Source organism: Dendropsophus ebraccatus, chromosome 5 (genome assembly GCF_027789765.1).
Source record: "Dendropsophus ebraccatus isolate aDenEbr1 chromosome 5, aDenEbr1.pat, whole genome shotgun sequence".
NCBI lineage: Eukaryota > Metazoa > Chordata > Amphibia > Anura > Hylidae > Dendropsophus > Dendropsophus ebraccatus.
This window is the reverse complement of record NC_091458.1, coordinates 128,350,432-128,375,420: the sequence shown is the minus strand read 5'-3', so window position 1 is coordinate 128,375,420 and position 24,989 is coordinate 128,350,432. Positions and strand designations below refer to the sequence as shown.

The 24,989-nt window shown below is 41.5% G+C and overlaps 1 protein-coding gene across 1 annotated transcript in view; it reads right to left on the bottom strand.

Annotated features, from left to right (window-relative positions):
• Positions 1–1,555: 1,555 nt before the first annotated feature.
• DOC2B (double C2 domain beta) overlaps positions 1,556–24,989 on the bottom strand; it is a 370,017-nt gene continuing 346,583 nt past the window's right edge. The window contains exons 7-9 of the mRNA XM_069971208.1: positions 7,065–7,146; positions 4,671–4,767; positions 1,556–2,469 (exon numbers count right to left, since the gene is read on the bottom strand). Coding sequence (XP_069827309.1) covers positions 2,333–2,469; positions 4,671–4,767; positions 7,065–7,146 — 316 coding nt within the window. The 3' untranslated portion in view covers positions 1,556–2,332. The remainder of the gene's footprint in view (positions 2,470–4,670; positions 4,768–7,064; positions 7,147–24,989) is intronic.

Here is a 24,989-nt window from a genome sequence, read left to right as displayed (position 1 = left end):
ATCCGTTTTGATCGTTTTTTTTTCTATAATGGAAGTCAATGGAAAAACGGATCAAAACGGTTGCACAAAAAGGCATATTTTTTTTCATCTGTTTTTTTGCAACAGAAAAACGGATGAAAAAACAGATTGCAAAAATGTAGTGTGAACCCAGCCTAAGGGTTTTATTATCTGATTCAAAATGACTGCATAATGAGAAAATAAAAATGAGTGGCTAGAAATTGCATCTCTTAAACCAGAGAAGTATAGAGAAAAAAAAAAGAAAAAGAGTAAAGAATGAGTGTACACCATACTATTATATAAGCCAGAATTCTAACCTTTCACTGCTGGAGGAAACAGTGATTAATACAAAGGGTTAAAAAAAAAAAAAACTTATTTTAAATAAAAATATTTTTCTGACTATTTATCGTGTGTATTAATTACTAGGTAAGACCATCAGTGATGTCTAACATGGATAATGTTATAAATAATGAATGCCTTTCATATGTATTCATGTGTAATCACTGTGTTCCATCGATGGGACATTATTTATTACTGAGGTACAGGACATTTCAGTGATGCTGTGCTATTTCGCACACTTATACTATATGTGCATGTGCCCTCATATAACAGAATTTGTTTGCTAGTATTATCCAATATGACCTGACATTTCTAATTTCAGGTGGATTGAGAAACAGCATCTTTATTGTTGTCTTGGCAATTGGTTGTATGGACCAATTGTTAACAATTTCTGTCAAGTGAGCACGAACAGATTTTCCTACACTTCTGAGTGGCTGAAAACGATACTGTGCAGGGAAAAATAGTTAAAGTGTCTCATTTTGAGAGACTTTTCACATGTCATAGAGACATGTCAAAAGTTTTGATTGTTCCAGTTCTGAGTGTTCAGACCCATACTGATCAGGAGAACTGATCAGTCAGGCTTCGTTTAATTGCCTATGTAAGTCTATGGACTTAGCGCTCATTCTCATGATCAGTACACCGATCAAAACTTTTGACATGTCTCTATAACAGTGACACTTTAAAGGGGTTATCCAGTGTGGGGACACTTTTTGGGGGGGAGCGGGGAGGAGGTGGCTGAAATAAAAGATGTCCACTCACCTCCCCGGTTCCAGCGGCGGGTCACTCATCGCGGCGCTCCGGTTCCCGGCTGCTTCCTGGTGTCTGACGCCGCCCGAGACGCTACGTCTCAGGGCCGCTCAGCCACTCAGTGAAGGAGGCGGGATCCGTTTGAAGTCCGCTCGGATCCCGCCTCCTTCACTGAGTGGCTGAGCGGCCCTGAGACGTAGCGTCTCGGGCGGCGTGAGACACCAGGAAGCGTCTGGGAACCGGGGACCGGAGCGCCGTGATGATTGACCCGCCGCTGGAAGCGGGGAGGTGTGTGGACGTCTTTTATTTCAGCCACCTCCTCCCCGGTTCCCCCCAGAAAGTGCCCCCATGCTGGAGCACACCTTTTAAGAGGCCACAGTGCTGAATCAGGATCACCGGAGGTCTCCGAATTCTGACCTGCACCTATCAAATTTCATCAATATACAATTACTTAATGAGTTAGGACTGCCCCTTTAAATGGTTTTGAATTTTTCCACTTTTCTCCAGAGGGAATACCAAATTTTACTTTCATGGTAATCTGGTGCATCACCTTCTTCCTTAGAGCGAGCAAGCACAGAAGCAGACATAAAAATGTTCTATTACAACAAAAGAAAACGCTTCTTGTAAGCTCCCTGATGGTATGTGATGTGGTCGTAAACAACCGACAGCATATATATATATATATAACGAAAACTTTAGTCAAAACTATAAATATCACATGAGGTCCTCGGTTTGTTACTGTGCAGAGAAGATAGAATTACCTTTAAATGTAATAGTGCAAACCAGGATACACTTAACACCTGATTTCTTTTTTTTGCTTTTCATACAAACCAGACTGCAAGAAACCTTTTATAACTTTTCAGCCCAGCGCCGTAGCAGAAAAATCGTTTCCGTCACAAGCTAACTCATGATTAAAATGTGTCAGTAACATTTCACTGCTCAGGCGATCAAACCCATTGAACAGAGAAATAGAAATCAGCATAAGAAAATATGTAGCCTCCCAGTAGAAATGAATGCGTACAGTATATCAGCAGGTTAGGGGGGTCCGGCAGCTTGGAGAGATGGGTTGGACTCTCTTACCCTGATTGGCACTATTGCAGCTTAATGTACTAATAAAAGCATTGCAGATTATTCCTAGTCATCTTTCCACTTCTGAATGGTCATGGTAAACTGTGGCAAGGGCAAAGGCATAGCTTGGGTCTTGTTCCTTTACAGTCGTGCCACCACAACACGGAGTGACACGCACAGGTCAGTCACTGAGTACGGCTCCCGGTAGCTCATTTGTTAACGTGTGCCAGCGTTCAATTTTCTTGTCTTTGTTTTTCAGGCAGTCAAACCAATGTTTAAGACGTTCTCCTTTTGCATTAATTCCCAAAACAACGCCACCTATTGGTTGAAAAGGAAATATAATATTATTTTCTGGAAGATTTGGGTGTAAATTTATTTATTAAAGGGATTATAGAGCGCTACAAAAACATGGCCACTTTCTTCCAGAGACAGCCCCACTCTTGTCTCCGGCTTGGGTGGGATTTTGCTGCTCAGTTCCACTGAAGTGAATGGAGCTTAATTGCAAACAGCACCTGAACTGGAGACAAGCGTCCTGTTGTCTCTGAAAGAAAGTGGTCATGTTTTTGTAGCACCGGATGACCCCTTTAAATCAACAGAGATGCAAATGTATAGCTTAAATGGTTTAACATTGTAAAAACATTTTGGAGGGGTTTCATTATTTTTTATATGTTTCTATCCATTAATGTCAACAGAGCAGGTCAGTGAGTCAGCCCTAGACTACGGGTTTCTATGGTCCATTTGGTTGCTGTAATGCATACTGCTAAAAATTGCTAACAGCAATTCAGGCAAGATAGCTGCCCCCATAATCATGTACAGAAAATAGTATAAAAATATATACATTGAGAAAATAAGTACAGAAACACAAAACATATTTATCTGTTCCTAATTTTAATTAGTTAAAAATAGCTAATACATCCCCTTTCAGTGTTTGTTTACAAAGACAAGTTTTCAGTTAGAATTATTGAAGCCAAAACCAGGAACAGATTATAATTAGAGGACAGGTCATAAAGGAGAGATTGAGATTGCCTTCTATTCATATTCATTCCTATGTTTTTATTAATTGTAATTAAAAACCTGAATGTGTGAACAAGACCATAAACAAGACCATAAACAGTTTAAAAAAATGCTGAAAAGCATGTTATATATTATATTGCTCCTTTTTAGATTCCTTTTGGAGTCACAACTTAAGTATGGGTTCAGTGAGTCCATGATGCTATTGTGGGGTGCTGATTGATTTTCATGACAGCCAGTGGCCTTCTAAAGGTCTCCTTGGCTGTCATGTTGGATCTCTGGAGGCTGGCTTCACAATGCCTTAAAATCTTGGAAAAACACCAATAAAAATGCCATGGCTTTTTTTTTTGAAGAAATGCCAGTGGGCAAATGTTAGCCGGCGGTCAATGGAAGTTTGCTGTGCGTATGAAGTTTTTTTTCCTGGTGTTTTTGTCACCTTTTGCGGTCCAGCAACTAGGTCGTGTGATCGTAGTGGGAAAAAAAATTCAGCACACAATAGCGCCTAAACCACAAAAAAGATCATTCTCACAAATTCAAAAACACCAGACAAAATGCGAATGCATAGAAAAATCACATTGTCTTGCGTTTTTCAGGCCTCCAAAAAACGTCAGAAAAACTGCCAAATAGGATAGGTTAGGGCACCCTCATACATGCTAGGTGAGGGCACCCTCATACATGCTGCACTAAAAGATTGCAGCAAAAAAATGCACTACAGGACAGTAATTGCTTTTCCAAGTTCCCTAGGGGGATTAAAAAGTGTAAAAAAAATAAAATAAAAATTTAAGCAACAAAAATCCCCACCAATAAAAATTGGAATCACCTATTAAAAAAAAAAAACTACAAAAGGAAAATCTTTACATACAGAAATGTCCAAACTATTAAATCGTAAATTTATTTATCCTGCACGCTGCATGCTGTAAATGAAAAATAACCATTGCCAGGATTGAGGATTTTATGATCACTTCGCTTTTCATAAAACATGGAATAAAAAAACAACCAAAAGGTCCCTAAAATGATACCAATAAAAAGTTAAGCTCACTACAAAAAATAACAAAAAAATAAAATATAAAAGTTATAGGGGTATACAGAATATGGCAAAGCAAAGCAGTTTTTCCAATGCTTAAAATGACTGATGGATAAGGATATGTGTCAGCCATATTATTACAAATATTGCTGGCGTTCAACCTCTTAGCTACTGACATATTGAATGCTAAGCAGTGGGCAATTAAAGGAGAACTCCGGCCAAAATGTACTAAAAATACATTTTTGGCCGGAGTTCTCCTTTAATTGCCCACTGCTTAGCATTCAATGAGAACTCCGGCCAAAATGTACTAAAAATACATTTTTGGCCGGAGTTCTCCTTTAAGTGCTAATTTGATATTCTTGTTCTGCCGCCATTTTCCTTAATGTGTCATAAGATAAACATTAAGAAACAATGAAAATAATATTATGCATTCAGGGATATTGTAAAGCCCATTCCATTGCCTCTGCGACTCTTAGGTACTTACCTATAAAGTCATTTGATTTCCCAATATCATAATCCCAAACTGTTACCTCTAAAGTCTTTTTTGCAAGGTCACTGTGTTTTATTTCATAGCAAAATTCCTGAAGAAATAAAGACATTATTATATGCTGAGAAACTGACAAACATTAAGACATTGCTAAGCTTTAGGTTAAAAAAATAGAGACGAGGGAGCATGCTCTATCAAGTATAGTATTCGCCCGAGTATTGGGCTACTCGAAAGTACTTGATACTGAAGCAAGTACTGCATGGTGCTTGTGCATTTTCACAGCCTTAATTAATTAGACCTTCTGGATCAGTCAAGAGATCCTCTGCTGATCCAGAAGGCCAGAAGGTTGGGTTTCCATGGATATGGAGATGCAATCACATGATAATGCGTTATCATCTGACTCTGTTTCCGTATCCATGGAGACCTGACCTTACGGATTGGCCGAGGACCTCTACTGATCCGGAAAGCCTGAAGGTATATTAAAGCACTTTTTTTTAGGGGTGGGGGGCTGGGAACGTTTATTTACAGTAACAGTCTTCACTAAAAATGATCACAGTCATTAATTAGATAGAACCTTGCATTTTAACATTTTTTTTTCTTATACTTGGAAGCATATGCAAGTCCAGAAGGTTAAGTTAAATGATATAGCATAGTCAATTCCATACCCCTCATGAAGGCTAGGTTTTCTTTCCAAAACATGTTAGAGGTAAATTCTGGCATAAGTGCTGGCATAATCACTGGCTACATGCCATACTAAACCAGCTGTCCGAACACTCACACTGGTAACCAGGGCTTCAAACCTTAAAGGGGTTATCCAGTACTACAAAAATATGGCCACTTTTGCAATTAAGCTCCATTTACTGAGAACAGAGTTTCAAACCCCACCCAATCTGGAGACGAGTGGGGCAAAAGTGTCCATATTTTTGTAGCACTGGATAACCCCTTTAATGCTTTGGACTGCAAACAAACCATTCATCTTAGCCCAAATCATACTTATTCTATTGGGCCTGTGCACAGAGCTTCACTACTGGGAGACTGGGAGAGTGTAGCTGCCAGTACTGACAGCTTGCTGTGGTTGCTAAGCTAGAAACAATGATTTTGATTATATTCATTGTTATACAGCTGACCAATTGTGTTTAAAGCAACTCTGTACCCACCATCTGCCCCCCAAACCACTTGTACCGCTGGATATCTGCTTTTAATTCAAGATTTCTCCTGGGGTCCGTTCGTCAGATGATGCAGTTATTGTCCTAAAAAAACCAACAACTTTTAAACTTGCAGCCCTGTGTTTAACTGGCGTGGCCTAGAGTGTCTGTGCTCTAGACCTGTACCGCCTCTCCATCCCACCTCCCCATTAGGATTGCCCCAGGTAGGATTTCTCCTAATCCCCACTTGTGTGAACACTGATCTTGGGCCTCAACAATCCAACAAATGTGCAGTGTTCAGACAAGTGACCAATAGGAGAAATCCTGCCCAGGGGCATTCCTAATGGTGAAGAGGTGGGACCGAGAGGCGGTGCCGGCCTAGGGCACAGACAATATAGGCCACGCCCATTTGACACAAGGCTGCAAGTTTAAATTTTATTTTTTTAAAACAATATCTTGGACAGTTCTTGTATTAAAAGCAGCTATCCGATGATACAAGCGGTTTGGGGATAGGGTAGATTGTGGGTTTAGAGTTGCTTTAAAGTGACTGTACCACCAGGCCCAGGCTGAAGCACTGGAGGCGGGCCGACCCACCCCCAATGGGAAGAAACCCTAGCCTCTCCATGACGTGACTCCATTAGAATCAATGGAACAATATCATAGAGGGGCTAGGGTTTCCTCCCACTAAGGGTGGGTCGGCCCGTCTCTAGTGCTTCAGCCTGGGTCTGGTGGTACAGTCACTTTAACTTCTGAGTACATTGTTTACAGTAGTAGTAGAGTTAAAGCACGTCAGTGAAAATACAAAAAAATACAAAATTCTGCATAAAGACATTCTTCATTTTAGCTGCATTTTTTTCGGCTGTATTTGCTGCATTTTGGTAAATATGTTACCACTTTTTCATGAAAGCATGCAATGAATTTTATGGGTTTTTGTGTTTGGACATTCCCTTTCAGTGCTGGTATTTTCAATTAATTACGATTGTAACATTGCAACATTTTTCTGGTGTTTTTCTGATACCATCATAAGGAAGAAATAGTCATGAAATAATAAGTGCATGCTTGGATTCTCGTCTCTTCCCTGTGCCCTAACGTGATCCTTTTTGTCTGTTGCATGTGAACTCCCTCTCAGACCTTCTTCCGCACTAACTACACAGATAGATCTGGTCTCTCCCCTGTGGTGTTCTAAGGTTAGCGGTACTACTGGTAATGTAAAGAAACAGAAATTGTTTCAAAAGGTTATCGTTACCTCATTAAACTCTGGATTTAATGTCTTCTTTTTCACAGCGGTTTTATGCTTTGATTTCTTGTCTTCATCAGGTTTTAAGTATCTGGAACACAGGTAATTTATACCAATTATATACTGTCTACAGGGCAATCCCGTCCAACATTTAAAGTTTCAACACAAGAAAAAGAGTTACTTGGACTGAGCTAAAGGGCAGTTTTATACAAGCGTAATATGGCTGCATTTCTATTTCTGTATGACAGCCACAAGATTCCTATGATGCCTTCAGCTTGGGTCATTAGACCTGTGGCTGGGGGTATGTGGCTGTACTATGGGAATGTGAAACTAGAACGGTAAATGCTTATATTATGTTGCCAATATGAGATGGACAGATGTCACTTTCAAGTGACAACGCATCTGTCAGGAGAGGCAAACATAAACAAGAACAGGGAGCCCTGACTAGTCCCGCCCACTGTCCCTGCCTACTTGCCTCAGCAGCCCTAAACGACCGCGGACAACCACTAAGGCGGTCCCTGCTCTAGATATGTGGAACACAAACCACTGACAGACAAACAAACACAATAGGAGAAGTCAGACAAACCAGGTCAGCATCAGTCGGACGGCGCAGTACAAAAAAAATAAGCAGGTGGATAGTTGAGGTACAATGTAAAAGATCATTGCTAGCGGCAATAAGCAAAGTCAAAATAGGCGATAGAGGTCGGAAACACAGAGAACAGAGAGAAGGGATAGGGAGCTGAGCAGGTGAGTAAACTCTAATAGTCCACAGGGGCTGCGGGTGGTGGGGGGTTAACTCACATACTCACAACAGGATGTCAATCCCCCTGAGAGTATGTGCTCTCATAGGGATGAATGGCACGGGATCCGCAGTGGATTTCTCTGTAAATCTGCAGCCTGAAATCCACTGCTGATCCGGTAGGTGTGAAGGCACCCTTAAGAAAAAACTCCTTTACGTTAAAGAGGTACTCTGACATAAGGTAAAAACATAAACCTGCTGAAGCAGCATATAGAATTACTTGTCTGTCCCAGTTCTGAAACTACCAAAAATCCATCAGTTTTGTGGGTCATAGTATTTTGTAGTTGTAGTTGCTGGTTGAGCCATCGCTTAGTACTACCACAGTGCATTACTCTTGGTTGTTCATCACAGTCCTCCCACCCTGCCTATTCCCCTCCCACTGCACTATTTTTTTTTTGCAAGTCTCGCTTTGCCCTCACACTGGAACCTGGCCTCTATCTTCTGGTGTTTGGAAACTAGAACTTTACATGTTGTTGTTTTTTTGTTTTTTTTAGCAGTGCCTGCCTATGTGTAACATGGAATTTATCTCCCTACATTTTTACCACATGACCTCCACTTGTTTAAAGTGTACCATCAGACACACAGACTATTGATTCCCCTAGGGTATTTGCCATTCGGTCATACGGCAGGTGTACTATCCAAATGTGCATTTTCTTTGTTGGTTAATAATTAATTACTGCAATGCTGTAAACCCAGACTTTTAAAGGGGAAAAAAGATGCAAAAACAGATGCTGTTATATACCATACTGCAGAATTCGTTTCCCATTGACTTACAATATAACAAAAAATTGGATCAAAACTGATGCTTTTTTTTATGTACACAAAAAACATGGTTGACCATATTTTTTTCTCTGTTAAAATTAAACAAACTGAAACACTAAAGCAGATGGGAAACGATGTATGAACCTAGCCTTAATGTTTATAAATTTTAGTTAATTTAACATATTCCATGCATAGTTTTACATCTGTCCTGACACGATTCTGCCTGTAGAGGTCACTAGTGTATCAGTATATACATAAAGCACATTAATATTCACAACACATGTGAATGGAATCTTTTCCCTCCACAGTTATCAATGATGGCCAGCAGGATCCAAACAATGTATAAAATAAAGTTAGGCAGCATTGTGTATAATAATCAATGTTATCCTGTATAATTATTTCTAATGATGTGGAATATTTATAGAAAATGTCTTTTCATGGAGAATAAAAAAAAACTACACATTGTCCTTAGAACAGTATAATGACAATAACATGTCATACGTAGAATGTAGGATAATAAAAATGCATAGTCTGTTATAATAATGAAGAATTCAGATGAGGTGGTCAATGGCAATGCACTTGTTTTATATTGTAGATTGTCTCCTTATAATACTGTAACTTTTCTTTATTGCTCTTACATTCTAATACTTGCATCCGGCCTATGAATAAAAAAAAAAAATCTAAACAAGCTGGTGACGACAATGAGTAGGCGACATCCTTCTCAAATGTGCAATGTATGGGTTTTAATACTGTGAATTCTTTTAAGCGCATCTGGGATTTCTGATACGTGGGATTTCATTTACTGAGTACAATTGTTTCACAGCTACTTTTAAACAGGAATTTACATGCAGTTTCACATTCATTCTAAATTTGTGGCCCAAAAAATAGAAATGGCTTTATAGGTAGGACGCAAGTTCATGTATATGTACTTATACTTTATAACTTTTTCCTTTAATACTCATGTGCTGTATATGCAGGGCCGGATTAAAGGGAGGGCACCTGGGGCACGTGCCCCGGGGCTTCCACCACCTGGGGGCCCCCACCAGCCTGAACCGTGAAGCAGGGTTCCGGGTTCAGGCTGGTGAATCTATAACAACCCCCAGCAGAGCCCAAACGGTGGGGGCCACAGGGCTGGTGGTCAGGTAGAGGCCGGAAGGTGGCGGAATTAACGATCACGGCGCCCCACATCCATGCTGTGCCACACAGGGAAGCCCCAGAGATTAGAGCTCCCTCACCTGCTTCTCCAGGATATTGCTGAACTCGTCCCACCAAAAGAAACTTGCTCTAAGTATGTGCTCAACAGTCCTCAACAGTAAGCAGCCATCTGTATAGTTTATTTTTGGAGGGAAAAATGCGTATATGGAAAATTAAGGTTTTTTTTAGCAGTATTTTACTAAACACATTTTCAAGAAAGGAAGATGACCATGTTCTATAATGAGATATTATTTAAAGGGATATTACATTTACTTATTTTTAAAGTGGACCTGTCATTATGAAAAAGTTTTAACATTTATTTCAAAAGTTTTGATCGGTCCAGGTCTAAGTGCACAGACTCATACCGATTTGGAGACTGAGACGGTAGAAGACACCTATCAGGGTGCCAACCTCCGCTCTGAATTATCAGTCAGACTTAAGGCTCATTCACACGATCCCCCCGCCGCCCAGTCGCAGAGATGACAGGAGAGCATGACGTGCTCTCCTGTCATCTCATCTCCTACTCCCCACACTCACCGGCTACACATGCTCACCAGAAGTGGCCTGGACTACGCTGCCGGAAGAAGGCAGCGTAGTCCAGGCCACTTATGGTGAACATGAAGCCGGTCTGCTCGGGGAGTAGGTGAGTAGTAGATGAGATGACAGGAGATGTCAGGTCGCGGTGCTATTCACTTCAATGGTCTCTAAAATTGTCCGTGGTTACGAATCCGCGACCATGGACAATTTCATGGGACGTGTGAATAGGGCCTTACAATGGGCCCCTTTGGAGCTGGACTCTTTTTTCTAACTCAGAGTGGGGAGCGGAGGCGCTGCAGCTGCGGTCCTCTCCCTGCTCTATCTCCTGATCGCTACGGGTCTGAACACTCAGACCCGGACCAATGAAAACTTTTGACATGTATCTATGACATGTCAAAATTTTATATATAACCACAGGTACACTTTATGGTCCATTAGATTAGAACTTAACCCCTTAAAGACAGAGCCAATTTCAATTTTTGCACTTCCGTTTTTTTCCTCCTTGTGTTTAAAAGGCCATAGCACTTGCATTTTTTCACCTAGAACCCCACATGAGCCCTTATTTTTTGCGCCACTAATTGTACTTTGCAATGACAGGCTGAATTTTTTCATAAAGTACACTGCAAAACCAGAAAAAAATAAATGTGTGGTGAAATTGAAACCCCCCCCCCCCCCGCATTTTGTTTATTTGGGGGGTATTTGTTTTTACGCTGTTCGCCCTGGGGTAAAACTGACTTATTATATATGTTCCTCAAGTCGTTATGATTACGATATATAACATGTATAACTTTTCTTTTATCTGATGGCTTGTAAAAAATTCAATACTTACGCCCGATGTTTCCCCGATCCCTGTGTGTTTACACACAGCGGTCGGGGAAGATGGCCTGCTTTAATGTATAGCAGGCCATCTCTGCTCGTCGGCACGGGGGGTGATTAACCCCTCCCGTGCCGACGATCGCTGCTATATGCTGATCAATACAGATCAGCATATAGCAGCTAAATTCAGCTTTCCGGGTCATCGGTGACCCGGGAAGCAATGGCGATTGGTGCTGTCCGAGATAGCACCAATCGCCATTAGTGTCCTGGGGAAAGATGGCGCCAATGCCACCCCCACGATCGCCGTGATAGGCCGGCCAGTACCGGCCGGCCCATCATGGCGATCAAACTGAAAAGAACCAGTTTTGCCGGGTTCTGCACCCCTCAGCTAGGTAGCTGAGGGGTGCAGAACAGGTGTGTGTGGTGCAGGTGTACCATACTCACCTGATCTGGGAGCGAAGATCTGCTGTCCGCGCCGTCCTCGCGTCTTCTTCGGGTCACTTCCAGGTTCGGTTGTCCAGCGTCGGAAATCTTCAGAAAACGCTCGGGTCCTCGGGTTCGGCGGGTCTCGGCAATCTTCGGCAGCGTCGCTCTATTGCCCCCTAGTGGCTGATCAGTGAATATCATTCACTGATCAGTTGCTTTGGGTTAAAAAGATTTTTTTAACGCCGCTGAGTGCTGATCAGCATCCCACATACTGTAAGTGCGCCGCTGATCAGCAACTCCTCCATTTTGGCGTAGGGGCATTTCCCCCCCCCCCCCCTATATCCTACCGCCACTGTCTGCTGATAAGTGCCGCACATAAGTGCGGCATTTATCAGCAGCTCCTTTCTTGGCGTAGGGATATTTTTTCTTACTGTCAAAAAAACACGTAAAAAAACACTACACTACACCACACTACATGGAATAAAGTTTTACACTACACTACACTACATTACACATTTACATACCCCATACACCAATCCCCGTATCCCCAGGGTGTTTTCGGCGTCAGAGGCATACGTTTTTATTGCCTCCGACACCGAAACAGCCAGGATGAATGGGGGGATCCTTCGTTCCTCCATTCATCCTCATTGTCCTCATCGTCCATCATCTGTGAAGCACCTGTAGGGTCCAGATGCTCACCACACCCCTTGTTACATTCCTTGAGGGGTGTAGTTTTCTAAATGGTGTCCCTTTAGGGGTGTTTTTTAGGTTTTGTCACCCCAGAGCCTCTGCCAACCTGAAGTGGTACAGTCAAAAATGAACAAATATAACGGAGGTGTTGAAATTCACTAGGCGCTCCCTTATATCTGAGGCTTGTGGTTGCATCAAATAGCGCAATAGGGCCACATATGGGGTATTTCTATAAACTGCAGAAACGGGGCAATCAATATTGGGGTGCATTTCTCTGCTAATAGGTTTATCATTATGAAAGATATTGGATTACAATAAAATCTCTGCACAGAAAATAAAAATTTTAAAATTTCTTACACACTTAGCTTTTATTTCTGTGACTCCCCTAAAGGGTTAAAAAACTTTCTGGATGTGCTTTTGCAGAGTTTGGGGGGTGCAGTTTCTGAAATGGGGTGCTTTGTGGGGCGTTCTAACATACAGTCCCCTCAAATACACTTTAAACCTTAACAGGTCCCTAAAAATATCTGATTTTGAAATTTTACTGAAAATTTGGAAAATTGCTGCTAATGTTTTAAGCTTTCTATTGTCTAAAAAAAGGAAATATAGTTTAATAAAAGCTACCAACATAAAGTAGACATGTTGCTAATGCTATTTAATATATAATTTATGTGGCATAACCATTTTCTGTATAAGCAGGAAGGTTTCAAAGTTGGAAAAATGCATTCTTTCACAATTTTTCACGTTATTTTGGTGTTTTTCATAAAGATTCGTTATGAGTATCGACTCCAATTTACCAGAAATGTGAAGTACAATATGTCACGAGAAAACAATTTCAGAATCAGCCGGATAGGTAAAAGCATCCCGAAGTTATTAATGACTAAAGTGACACAGGTCATATTCATAAAATTTGTCTCTGTCCTTAAGGCCATTTCAGGCTCTGTCCTTAAGGGGTTAAATAAGTAAACAAACATGTTTGTTTATGTATGTATTTATTTTTATTTATAACATGGGAAAAGGGGGGTAATTTGGACTTTTATTAGGGGAGTTTTTTTTAATCAATAATCACACTTTATTTATTTATTTCATATACTAGAAGCCCCCCTGGGGGACTTCTAGTATATGCACATTGATCTCTCATTGAGATCTATGCTGTATAGATCGATTACTCGAAAACAACCAAGTGCCGAGCCGGGATCAGCGCCATTACGGCGCTGACCCCGGCCGGCAAAGAATGTGTGGATCGCTCCTCCGGGAAAATGTCCCGGGGGGGGCCATCCACCCCACTAGACCACCAGGCATGAGGGACAGCAAGCAATCAGATGCAGCTGTCAACTTTTAACAGCTGCATCTGATTGCTTGATTAGCAGGCACGGCGATCGGACCATGCCCGCTAATAGCCGCGGTCCCGGGCTACATGCCGCACCCGGGACCGTGGCAGTTCAGAGCGGGGTTGCCGCGTAGCCCCCTATAAAGTCCCCGAAACGACCACAGGGCGTAAATATACACCCTGTGTCGTTAAGGGGTTAAAGGGGTACTCCAGCCATTAAATGTTTTTGATATAGTGCTGGAGCTCCATAAGAAAGTAGTAAACATCCTATTCTTACCTAACCATACTCTCCTGGGGTCCTTCCGCAGTCACTACTTCCGAGATGGACTCACTGACTAAAGTGGGACAGCTTCGTGGCCAGTCATTGGCTGTCACTGCCATGATGAGTAAATAGTGGCAGAAGTTTAGAGACTTTAGAGTCTAAACACAGGAAGTGACATGTTTTCCATGATAACAAAAAATAAAACAAATGTAAATTGCAAACTTGCTTTATATCAAATCTACTGCTAATTTAAGTTTGGAAAGTTATAATGACAGGGACACTTTAAAGTACGAAACATTTTTTTCTGGAGATGCCGGATCACACAGCATGTATGAAATGCTTGTGTGATTGGCATGTGGAGACTGGCAGCAAGGATATATGAATATCTGACACCAAGGGGGGCATTTATTATATAAAGCCCCACCCCGAACTACCCAATTTACGAAGAAACAAAGTATAGAACGCTCCATAGTGTAAATCAGTCAGAGGCAAATGGTGAGAGATAGCAAAGTGGAGCCAATTTTTGCATTTTCTGTGGTGTACACTGGAGTAAGCCCTGCTCGCTTAATGGGGGACAGGGGGCTGCCAAGGTGGGGAGGAGGTGTAGTCTCTTCCCACGTCTAATTTATCATACTTATGCCTAGAAACAGGGATAAACCATGACAGAAATCTACACCTGCTTTGGTGTAGATTTTTGCACAAGCCCTGTGACAGACACAGGTCTCATTGGGTCTAATAAAAGGTGTGCACCTCTTAGTAAATCAATGTGCTCCTCCACTCCGACGTCAGGTTGCCAGTTGCAGGTCCAGATAACCAAGAGTAGGGTATATGATACGATAAAATTTATTAAAAGAATATTATATGGACACAATGCGTTTTCGAGACCGTGCTAGTCTCTTTCTCAAGTGTCTGCTAGTCTCGAAACGCGTTGTGTCCATGTAATATTCTATTAATAAATGTTATCGTATCTTATACCCTGTTCTTGGTTATGTGGGCCTGCGTCCGGCAACCTGACGTCGGAGTGGAGGAGCACATTGATTTACTAAGAGGTGCACACCTTTTATTAGACCCAATGAGACCTGTGCCTGTCTCAGGGCTTGTGCAAAAATCTACACCGAAGCAGGTGTAGATTTCTGTCATGGTTTATCCCTGTTTCTAGGCATAAAGTATGATAAATTAGACGTGGGAAGAGACTACACCTCCTCCTCACCTTGGCAGCCCCCTGTCCCCCATTAAGCGAGCAGGGTTTACTGCAGAGTACACCACAGAAAATGCAAAAATTGGCACCCTTTTTGTGGCATAAGCCAAGGGTGTACCTTTGATAAATGTCCCAAGATTTGAGTAATTAAGTCCTGTATTTTTTTCAGCATTGCTTTATTAGATAAGGGTAATGAACACACAGTCAAGTATCTTATATCCTTTCCTATACAGTCATCATTTTGTTGTTCAATTCCCACTACGACAATTTACAAAAATTTTTTTTCAAATGTCTTTTTCATTCAGTGGAGCCGATCTGTATCAGTTGAAATAAAATTACTATTAAGTTCTAAAGATCCAATATTTACGATGCAGATGTGTAATAGTGTAGAATAATGGAGACAGATATCGGCATTTTCTGGTCTCCGTAGGTTATTTTTAGAGCTTCTATCTTTACATTGATAGATCCCTCATGGGAAACATACAGTACATACTAATTGCTCTTGCCTAAATAGAATGTACAAGATTCATTTGCAATTATTAGCTATCATCTAGTAATATGTTTTCCCCCACTTAGACAGACATGCTGTATTGTGGCAGATGTCACATAAATAATGGATACCGTTTAAAATTTTCCAGTATTTTTAGACACAGAACATTAGCGATATCTCAGTGGGATAATAAAGCAGGAAATTTGTCTATTTTTCTGCCACATTTAGCTGCCCAGACTATTCATGTTGCTGCTGCTTCGTATTATAATAATCCACATTTCCTCCTGTTCTGTACCCCTGCCCCCCACATTAGGGCACATGCCGTAGCTATCTTTTGTGCCTTTTTTCAATGTATATAGATTCCATGACATCAGCAAACTTTTACGGTTTTTGTTTTCACTCATTTTTAAGGCCCTGACCGTCCACTTTAGTCTGTAGATTAAAAATCATTCCGAGATACTTTGTCCTGACAGCTGCTATTGGCGAGTTGCCAACATCTCCTAAAACAGTTGTAACTTATGTTGCTAGTCAGTGGCCCTCAATTACATCAAGTGAAACTGAGATGACCACCCATAATTGCATCAAAAAGTGGTCTGCTATAGGGGTGATAAACAGCCACTCTGCATAATGTATGTTGGACTTTAAGACTGTCAAACTAAATTTGACTGGTTGGCTGGTCTTCTCAAATAGGTGGTCTTCTGGAGAGGTTTCATTCTATGCTGCTCCCATGGTTTTGGTTCTAGAGTAGAGGAGTAGTTGAAAGCAAATGTACCATTAGGTACCTCACAGTTGTTCTTACATTACCCAGTTGGTGCCGGCGTGGGATCCTGGTGGCATGGCCCGGCCCTTTTTTCAAAACAACGCCTTGCTCGGCACTGTTCTTTTCTCGTGCACCGGCCTGGCTCTATGCACTGGAGACAGGTCAGGCACCCCCCAGTGTGAGCATATCCCCTCTCCTTGGTGACAAACCTCCATTAGAATCAACAGGACCACATCACATAGGGGAGAGGATATTGTTACACTGGGGGGCTCCGGGCCTGCATAGAACCAGGCTGGTGCACGAGCAGAGAATGGCCCAGACTACAGGAACAAGGTGGAGTTTTGAATAAAGGACCACACCACCGGGATCCGAAGACGGTGCCGACCAGGTAATATTAAAAAAAAAAAGATACCTGAAGGTAAATTTGCTTTAAAGCTCCAAATGGAAAAATTATAACAGGACTTTCCTTATGCCATTTCTAATATCTTCATTCTCTCATATGGCAGAAGGGTCTTCTGGCACATTCTTATGAATGGTACATTATTATTTCCGTTGAGGGAAACAGATCACTGATCTCAGGGAGACAAACCAAAGATAACACTGTCAGCTGCTGGTTAAAGCGCTCCATACAGTGAAATCCTGGGTGCATTGCTCCCTGGGATATATGACTATGCAAAAAAGAGCCTGTGGAGCCTCATTTAAGAGTCTCGAAACACAGGACTAGCTAGATATCTGTCCGGGAAGGGCTTAGCCTAGGGGTGGCTCCTGTAGGGAAACCACCAAAACCACCATATTAAGTGGCCCTGTAAGTAAATGTAATGACAAGGGAAAAACCAAGGCCAGGTATCCATCCACAGACAGCTGTTTCGGGGTGTTGCCCCTTATCAGTGTGGAGCAGGATTCTGGCTAGGTGGAAGCAATGCCTAGTAAAGCCATAAGAGAAACAGATCACTGATCTCAGGAAGACCAGCTAAAGATTATACTGTCAGCTAAAGCGCTTAATGCAGTGAATTCCTAAGTGCAATGCTTCCTGGCAAATACAAATATGCAAAAAAGAGCCCTTGGAGCCTCATTCAAGAATCCTGAAACACAGGACTAGCCAGATATCTCTCTGGGAAGGGCCCAGTCGAGGGGTGGCTCCTGTAGGGAAACCACCAAAACCATTGACCTATGGTCACTTATGGTGATTTATTTCTTATACTTTTGTTACCTGGAGGTCAACAAATATCTACGTACTGACTGATAAGGCAGCTAAATGTAAAAGTCAATACTTTAAAATCATGAACAATAGAAGAGAATCATCACATTTCTTTTACTATTGTCAATGGTAATAAAGTCACTTTAAGACATTTATCTACAAGCTTCACGTTTATTTAGGATTTATCATTGGATATTGAAGTCATGCTTTCCAGATCATTTCTGCTTTGGACGCATGCCAGACTAGATATGGAAGTGTAGTGCTAATTGGCTGCATGTCAGAGTTTTGCACATTGCCTTTGTCTATGTGTTGATGGTCTTTCATTGATAGCAAAGCATTTATTATCACTATAGAATGTATGCTAATGAGCTGGGAACACCTCCTGCTTTGATATATTATGGCAGAAATGTTTTATTACCTAGTTAAAGGGAACCTGTCAGATGATTCATGTTGCCCTATCTGAGAGCAGCATATGGGAAAGGTAATGTAACATTGTTTACATATATAGTGTATGCAGGGTTTCTGCATCTATGCCCTCTGGAGGCAGTCAGGTAAAATGGCAGAGCAGCACTGTTTCTAAATGGGGGTACCGGGGGGGTACTATTACTATATAAGGGACAGTGGGCATTTTTACTGTGTGGAGGAATTATTACATAGGGCACAGGGGACAGTATTACTGCATGGGACATTATTACTAGATTGGCGCACACATGGGGCATTGTTAATAAGTGAGTGTACTGTTGGGATATTATTTGTCAGTGGCAACACAATAAAGACAATATAAGTGGGGTGCAGTCGGGGGTATTAGTGAGTTGGGCGCAGAGTGGGGGCATTATATAGATAGACGGAGAAGAAAAGGGAAACTCAACAACTCCTGCTAGAGAAGACATCACCTGAAGATGTAACTGTAGTATCTACCACTATATGGGGGAATATTGGTCATATTGATATGTGCAGGAGATGCAGTATAAATGGTCATTGTGTGGTGGGATTATTAGCACTGCAGAATCTGTTGGCGCTATACTATTATTATATTATTATTATTTAGGTGTGTGTGTGTGTGTGTGTGGGGGGGGGGGGGGGGGTGTTGTATTAACTATATGTTGTAATAACTATGTGAGTGGGGTAATCTGGGCTCACTTTGTCTCTCCTAAGAGTTCTGTAAGGATTTTCTCTAAGGCTTTTTTTTTTTTTAATTCTTTATTTTTAACTTTTCTTAGAAAAAGAAGAAACAGAACCCCAGTATACAATTGGTAAATGCCTGACAAAAGGGGTGAACCAAAATTTCACATATCATAAAGAAAAATACATCATTACATAAAGGCATAAACAACCATATAACTGGACTTCTTGAACAATACAGTAAAAATCCCATTTCAACATTATTAGCCCTTCCCACCCCATCCCCCCATCCCCTCTTCCCTCCCCCCCCCCCAGCTAGCCAGCGGGAAAAAAAACAAACAAACACAAACCACCTATCACTACAAAGCCCGCTTTAATCCACCAAGATCCATTTTTGCCACTGTTCTTGAACTTTATTACTAATGGCTTGGGAACCCTGGGATTCCACTCCCTCATATCTTCTAGTTAAGTCAACAAGATTTTCCCATTCCTTGCACGTAGGGACCCACCTCCTAAGTATCACCAACCGTGCCAGAAATAAAAGTTTACAGAGAAGGGGTCTGTATTCCCTAAAATCAGTAAGATCCCCCAGAAGGGCTTGCTCTATAGATAACGGGGAGGTATAGATACCTCTCCTTACCAGGTTGTCCTCTACCCCTTTCCAGTAAACACTCAGTTCTCTTCAGGACCAGAACATATGTATTAATCCAGCCCCCTCTTCTCCACATCTATCACATTTCGCGGAATCTCTCAGGCCTATCCTCTTTAAGAAGGAAGGAGTATAGTATGCCCTATGAATTATTTTGAATTGAGTGAGTCTATATTCTGGCTTAGTTGATACTTTAGAAATATTCTGTAATATATTATCCCATGAGGTGTCCAGAATTGGCCCCAGTTCTTTTTCCCATTGTCTTCTATAGCCAATCGTGGGGTAATCGTATTTATAGCCCAGAAGGATTTTATAAATTCTGGAAATAAGCTTTTTATCTCCCCTTAATTCCTTAATTGTGTTTATACCTTCATTGTGTCTGACTACAATCCTATCCTTTAAGGCTTTTTACTAACCCTCCTCTATATCATAGTTCTTAGCAGGTTCATTTTAACTATTAATCCAAGAGAAGCCACAGCTAGAAAGCCAAGAAAAAACATTAGACCTTTCATGTTACCTAATGCATACCTCAAAGAATATTTTGTTATTATAAGAGAAAGCTAGGCAACAAAGGAAGATCCAATCTACCGCTTCATAATATACATTCTCATAATAGGAAAACCAAATTGATAACACAAACCAGAAATGTCCTCCTCTGTTCTGTCAGGTATTAAAAGGAAAGATAGGCGCCTGCATAAATTGATGAGTATATGAGTAATTGTGTTTCCTCCAAGGCTCCCACTCTACATGTTATTTTGATTGAACATTACATGCATTGGGACAGTTAATTAAATTGAGACGTTCTTTTTCTCCAGCATGATAAGGCTATAGGCTATTTATTTTGTTGTGGGGATGAAAAAGTTTTATGAGTCCGATTGCAAATGCAAACAGAAAGCAGAATTTATTGAATATTCAAAAAAGCTACAAATGACATACAAAAGCATATGGGAGTGTATGAAGTGGCAGTGGGCTGTTGTCGTCAGTTGTTTCGTACTAAAATATAACATAGCGAAGTGCACAGGACTAAATAAAAATCATTTGACAATAAATTATATATATATATATATATATATATATATATATATATATATATATATATTACATACATACACACACATTTGAACACAGTCACATTTTTGGGCTCATGTACAAATCTCAATTTGCCCATATGTTGCCAGCTTACATTGGAAACATGGCAAAAACGTATGCCAACATATGCCGAGGCACACTCCCAGCAGACCCATTAAAGAGGTTATCCAGCCCTACAAAAACATGGCCACTTTCCCCCCTACTGTTGTCTCCAGTTTAGGTGTGGTTTGCAATTAAGCTCCATTTACTTCAATAGAACTGAGTTTCAAAACCCCACCCAAACTGGAGACAACAGTAGGGGGAAAGTAGCCATGTTTTTGTAGCGCTGGATAACCCTTTTAAGTTTAAAGGGGTACACAGGACCTACAATAAAATGTAATATACTGGAGGAGATAGAATAAAAACCTATAGAGGCCTAGCCTTGGTATCCTACTACTCACACTCAGCTCCTGTTCACCTTTGTCCGGTCCCTTGATCTTCTCTCTTGTTCCTGCTTCCAAGACCAATACCTCAGCCAATCACTGGTTGAGACAGGACACTGCCGCGGCTGGTGATGGTGGCAGGTCCAAGATGAAGTGGCAAGTAGAGATGAGCGAACCGGCCGAGGTTCGGGTTCGTGTGAACCTGAACTATCGGCTTCTTATTCCCGCTGTCTGCCAGCTCCATGGTGAGGGTGGATACAGCCTGAGGACCGCCTAGAAAACTGGGATACAACCATAGCCATAGGCTGTATCCCAGTTTTCCAGGCAGTCCTTAGGCTGTATCCACCCTCTCCGCAGAGCGGGCAGACAGCGGGAATCAGAAGCCGAGAGTTCAGGTTCATACGAACCCGAACCTCGGCCGGTTCGCTCATCTCTAGTAGCAAGTATTGCTCAGAGCATTCATCACATATTCAAGAAGAGGAAAGAAGATCGGGGGACTGGCTAGAGGCAAATGAGAGCTGCATGGGACCTGGCCTATGTAAGTAAAGTATGGGCTCTATTACAATGAATGATTATCGGGCAAAAAACGTTATATTGTTCAATTTAAGCAATAATCTTTCTGTGTGTAAGCAATGATTAAATGAATAGAGAAAAATTGCTGTTATGTCATTGATCACATCTTTTGAGCTGACCATAAAATCATTGTTAATCGTTCAATAATTGATTGCAGTTTATGTAGACATTGTTCATTATTGCAATCATTCATATACGAACTATTGTAATTACTATCGTAATTGCAATTGTAACTAAGGACTGACATTCCGTGTATTATGGTAAACAATCTCAGGTCCTTTGCCAAAGCACTTGTTTACAATCATATAGTATTAACTGGAGATAGTGAAAAAAATCACATAGCCTAACAGTACTCTATACTTCCACCAACCTGTACTGGCAGCATATACCGTAAGTTTTCACTGTAGGCCCAGAATACCTCTTCCTACGTTAACTCCATTCTCCAAATGTATACTGTTCCTTGTCCTCAAAAGCACCTTACACCACAATTTTGAGTCTCGAACAGCACATAGGCACACTATATGTTTGGAAACGGACTAAATGTAGTCCCTATGTTTGGTACAATAAAGGGGTTTTCGAGAGGCTGGAAATGGCTGAAGCCTTCTGCTCTCTAGCTCTCACTTCTTGTGAATCCATGTCTTGAAAGTAAGCCTTTTGAGACTTGGAAGGCTCAGTATATATTTTGTTCATCGTGTGCAGAGTTGTAAATTGCTTTGCATTTGAACAGGGATTTACTAACCTCATGCACCTAAACCATACAAAAATACACCTTGCAGAATGCTGTCAAAATGTTGGACAATCTGCAAACAATAGTAAATTCCTTAAAGTATTTTGGTGTGTACTATGTCCTTATTTTGATCAATAATGTAGCTATAAGCAGGAGTGCATCTAAAATACAAAAAAAGTGCTAATCTTTCAAGCAAGCTTGCAGGAGTAAGAGTAGTGGCTTTCAGAAGAGGTAAAAAAAATCATAATGCAAAAATGTTTATTCCTAGGGTCTTTAACATATTACTTTTAAAAAGGAGTGTAAAATGTACATATTAAATATGTTCATCATGAGCTGGGAAAATCTCCCTGTATGTATAACAAACTTAACCATAGGCTTCCACTGTGTTTATTTAGTTTTTTACATTCATCATGAGAAATTCTTCAAATCGCATGATTCAAGAGTCACAAACCTTTTATACTGGGAAAATTATAACTTAAAATGTAAGCAAAATATACATATACCTAAATACTATTTGGGAAAGATACCTTGAGGCTATGTTCCTACAATGTCTTGTTTAGGTGGAAAAACTGCAGTTTTTTTTTTTTTTTAATAATGATGGCCTTTAAGAATAATGATCATTTGAATCCTAAAATACAATATGGTGCACTATATAGCACTGTCCACTCTATGTTTGGGGCTGCGTATCAGTGTAGAGCTACTACCTGCATGTAGCTTGCAATGGTGACAATATAAAACAAGGTATCTGATCGCGCTCCTCGTGGTATTACACGGGCCGAGCAGGGCCCGATAATACCTGTAAACGAGCAGCGATCTGCTAGATGATTGCTCGTTTACTGGACCTATTACACGGCCCGATAATCGTTTGACAAGAGCTGCAAGGACATCGTTACCGATGTCCTTGCAGCCCTTGCTAAACTGGCATACATTACCCATCCACGTTCCAGGGCTGCTCCTGTGTCCGCTTCTCCCGGGGGTCCCGCACACTCTCTAGCGTCACAGCAGCCTGTCAGCTGGTAGGCCGCTCAGCCAATCACAGGCCGGGACCGCCGCGGTCTGTGATTGGCTGAGCGGCCTATCAGCTGACAGGCCTCTGTGACGCTAGAGCGCGCGCGGGACGCAGGGAGAAGCGGACGGCAGGAGCAGCCCTGGAACGTGGATGGGTAATGTATATCGTTAGTCGCCGGCCACGCACCGCTATTACACGCAGCGGTGCGCGGTCGGCGCCCGACGAAAATAGGTTCTAACCTATATCAACGATCAGCCGATGATCCTTGTCATCGGCTGATCGTTGCATTTATTACACGGAGCGATAATCGGCCGAATCGGGCCAATTCGGCCGATTATCGTTCCGTGTAATACCACCCTTAATTGCTAAGCCCTCAGGGCGTTGGCTTGAAGTAGTGCCTATTTATTTTCAGGCTGTGTGCACACTATGGTTAATTCACTACAATGGAGTGTGGAAGATAAATATATATAGAGACACAAATAGAATATATTAAATGAAAGATATTATGTTTATTATAGATAGTAGTGTTCCCCTAATCACAGCAGTATACTCTCCAAGGTCAGTTTGTATACTTATAAAATGGAGCTGAGATTAACGCACTCACCCTCTCACTGTGATTGCATAGCAGAGTCCTGATGTGCTCCAGTAGTACAGCAGTTTTTGTCTGTTGTTCCAATATACAAAATGATACTTGGTTTGCTGTTCTAATCCTCTGTGATGGCTAGTAGTCCTTGATCCTCAGTTCTTTGCGTCCGGAAGAGCACGTCCCGGCCGGTGACGGCTCTGTTATCCGGTACTTTTGTAGAACAGGTAAATCTCTCAGAAATTCAAAGTCTCAGAAGTTCAGTGTGACGTCACATCTACTACTGATTCCTGAAAGGGTCAGAATACCTCCGACATGTTTCGAGAGGTACGCCCCTCTTTTTCAAGAAGATCCCAGATCTCAAGGGATCTTCTTGAGAAAGAGGGGCATACCACTCGAAACATGGAGGTATTCTGACCCTTTCAGGAATCAGTAGTAGATGTGACGTCACACTGAACTTCTGAGACTTTGAATTTCTGAGAGATTTACCTGTTCTACAAAAGTACCGGATAACAGAGCCGTCACCGGACGGGACGTGCTCTTCCGGACGCAAAGAACTGAGGATCAAGGACTACTAGCCATCACAGAGGATTAGAACAGCAAACCAAGTATCATTTTGTATATTGGAACAACAGACAAAAACTGCTGTACTACTGGAGCACATCAGGACTCTGCTATGCAATCACAGTGAGAGGGTGAGTGCGTTTATCTCAGCTCCATTTTATAAGTATACAAACTGACCTTGGAGAGTATACTGCTGTGATTAGGGGAACACTACTATCTATAATAAACTTAATATCTTTCATTTAATATATACTATTTGTCTCAATATATATATATCTTCCACACTCCATTGTAGTGAGAGAATTAACCATAGTGTGCACACAGCCTGAGAATAAATAGGCACTACTTCAAGCCAACGCCCTGAGGGCTTAGCAATCAAGAGGAGCGCGATCAGATACCTTGTTTTATATTGTTATCATTTGAATCCTGCTGCCTAGAGAAGGTGGATGCAGCATGAAGACTCCCTAGAAAACATGGATACGGCCTGTGACCTTTTGGCCACCAGAGGTCTATCTCCTGGTGAATACACTCCATGATCCACCTTCTATTGTTATTGGCTTTTGTCTTTAGCAGCATATAAATGAGAAGTCCGGCGAAACATTTTATTACTACTGCATCAAGGCTTCACTTCCTGGATAAAATGGTGATGTCACGACCCGACTCCCAGAGCTGTGCGGGCTGTGGCTGCTGAAGTGGATGATGGTAGAGGGACACTGAGGGACACAGGGCACTGGAGG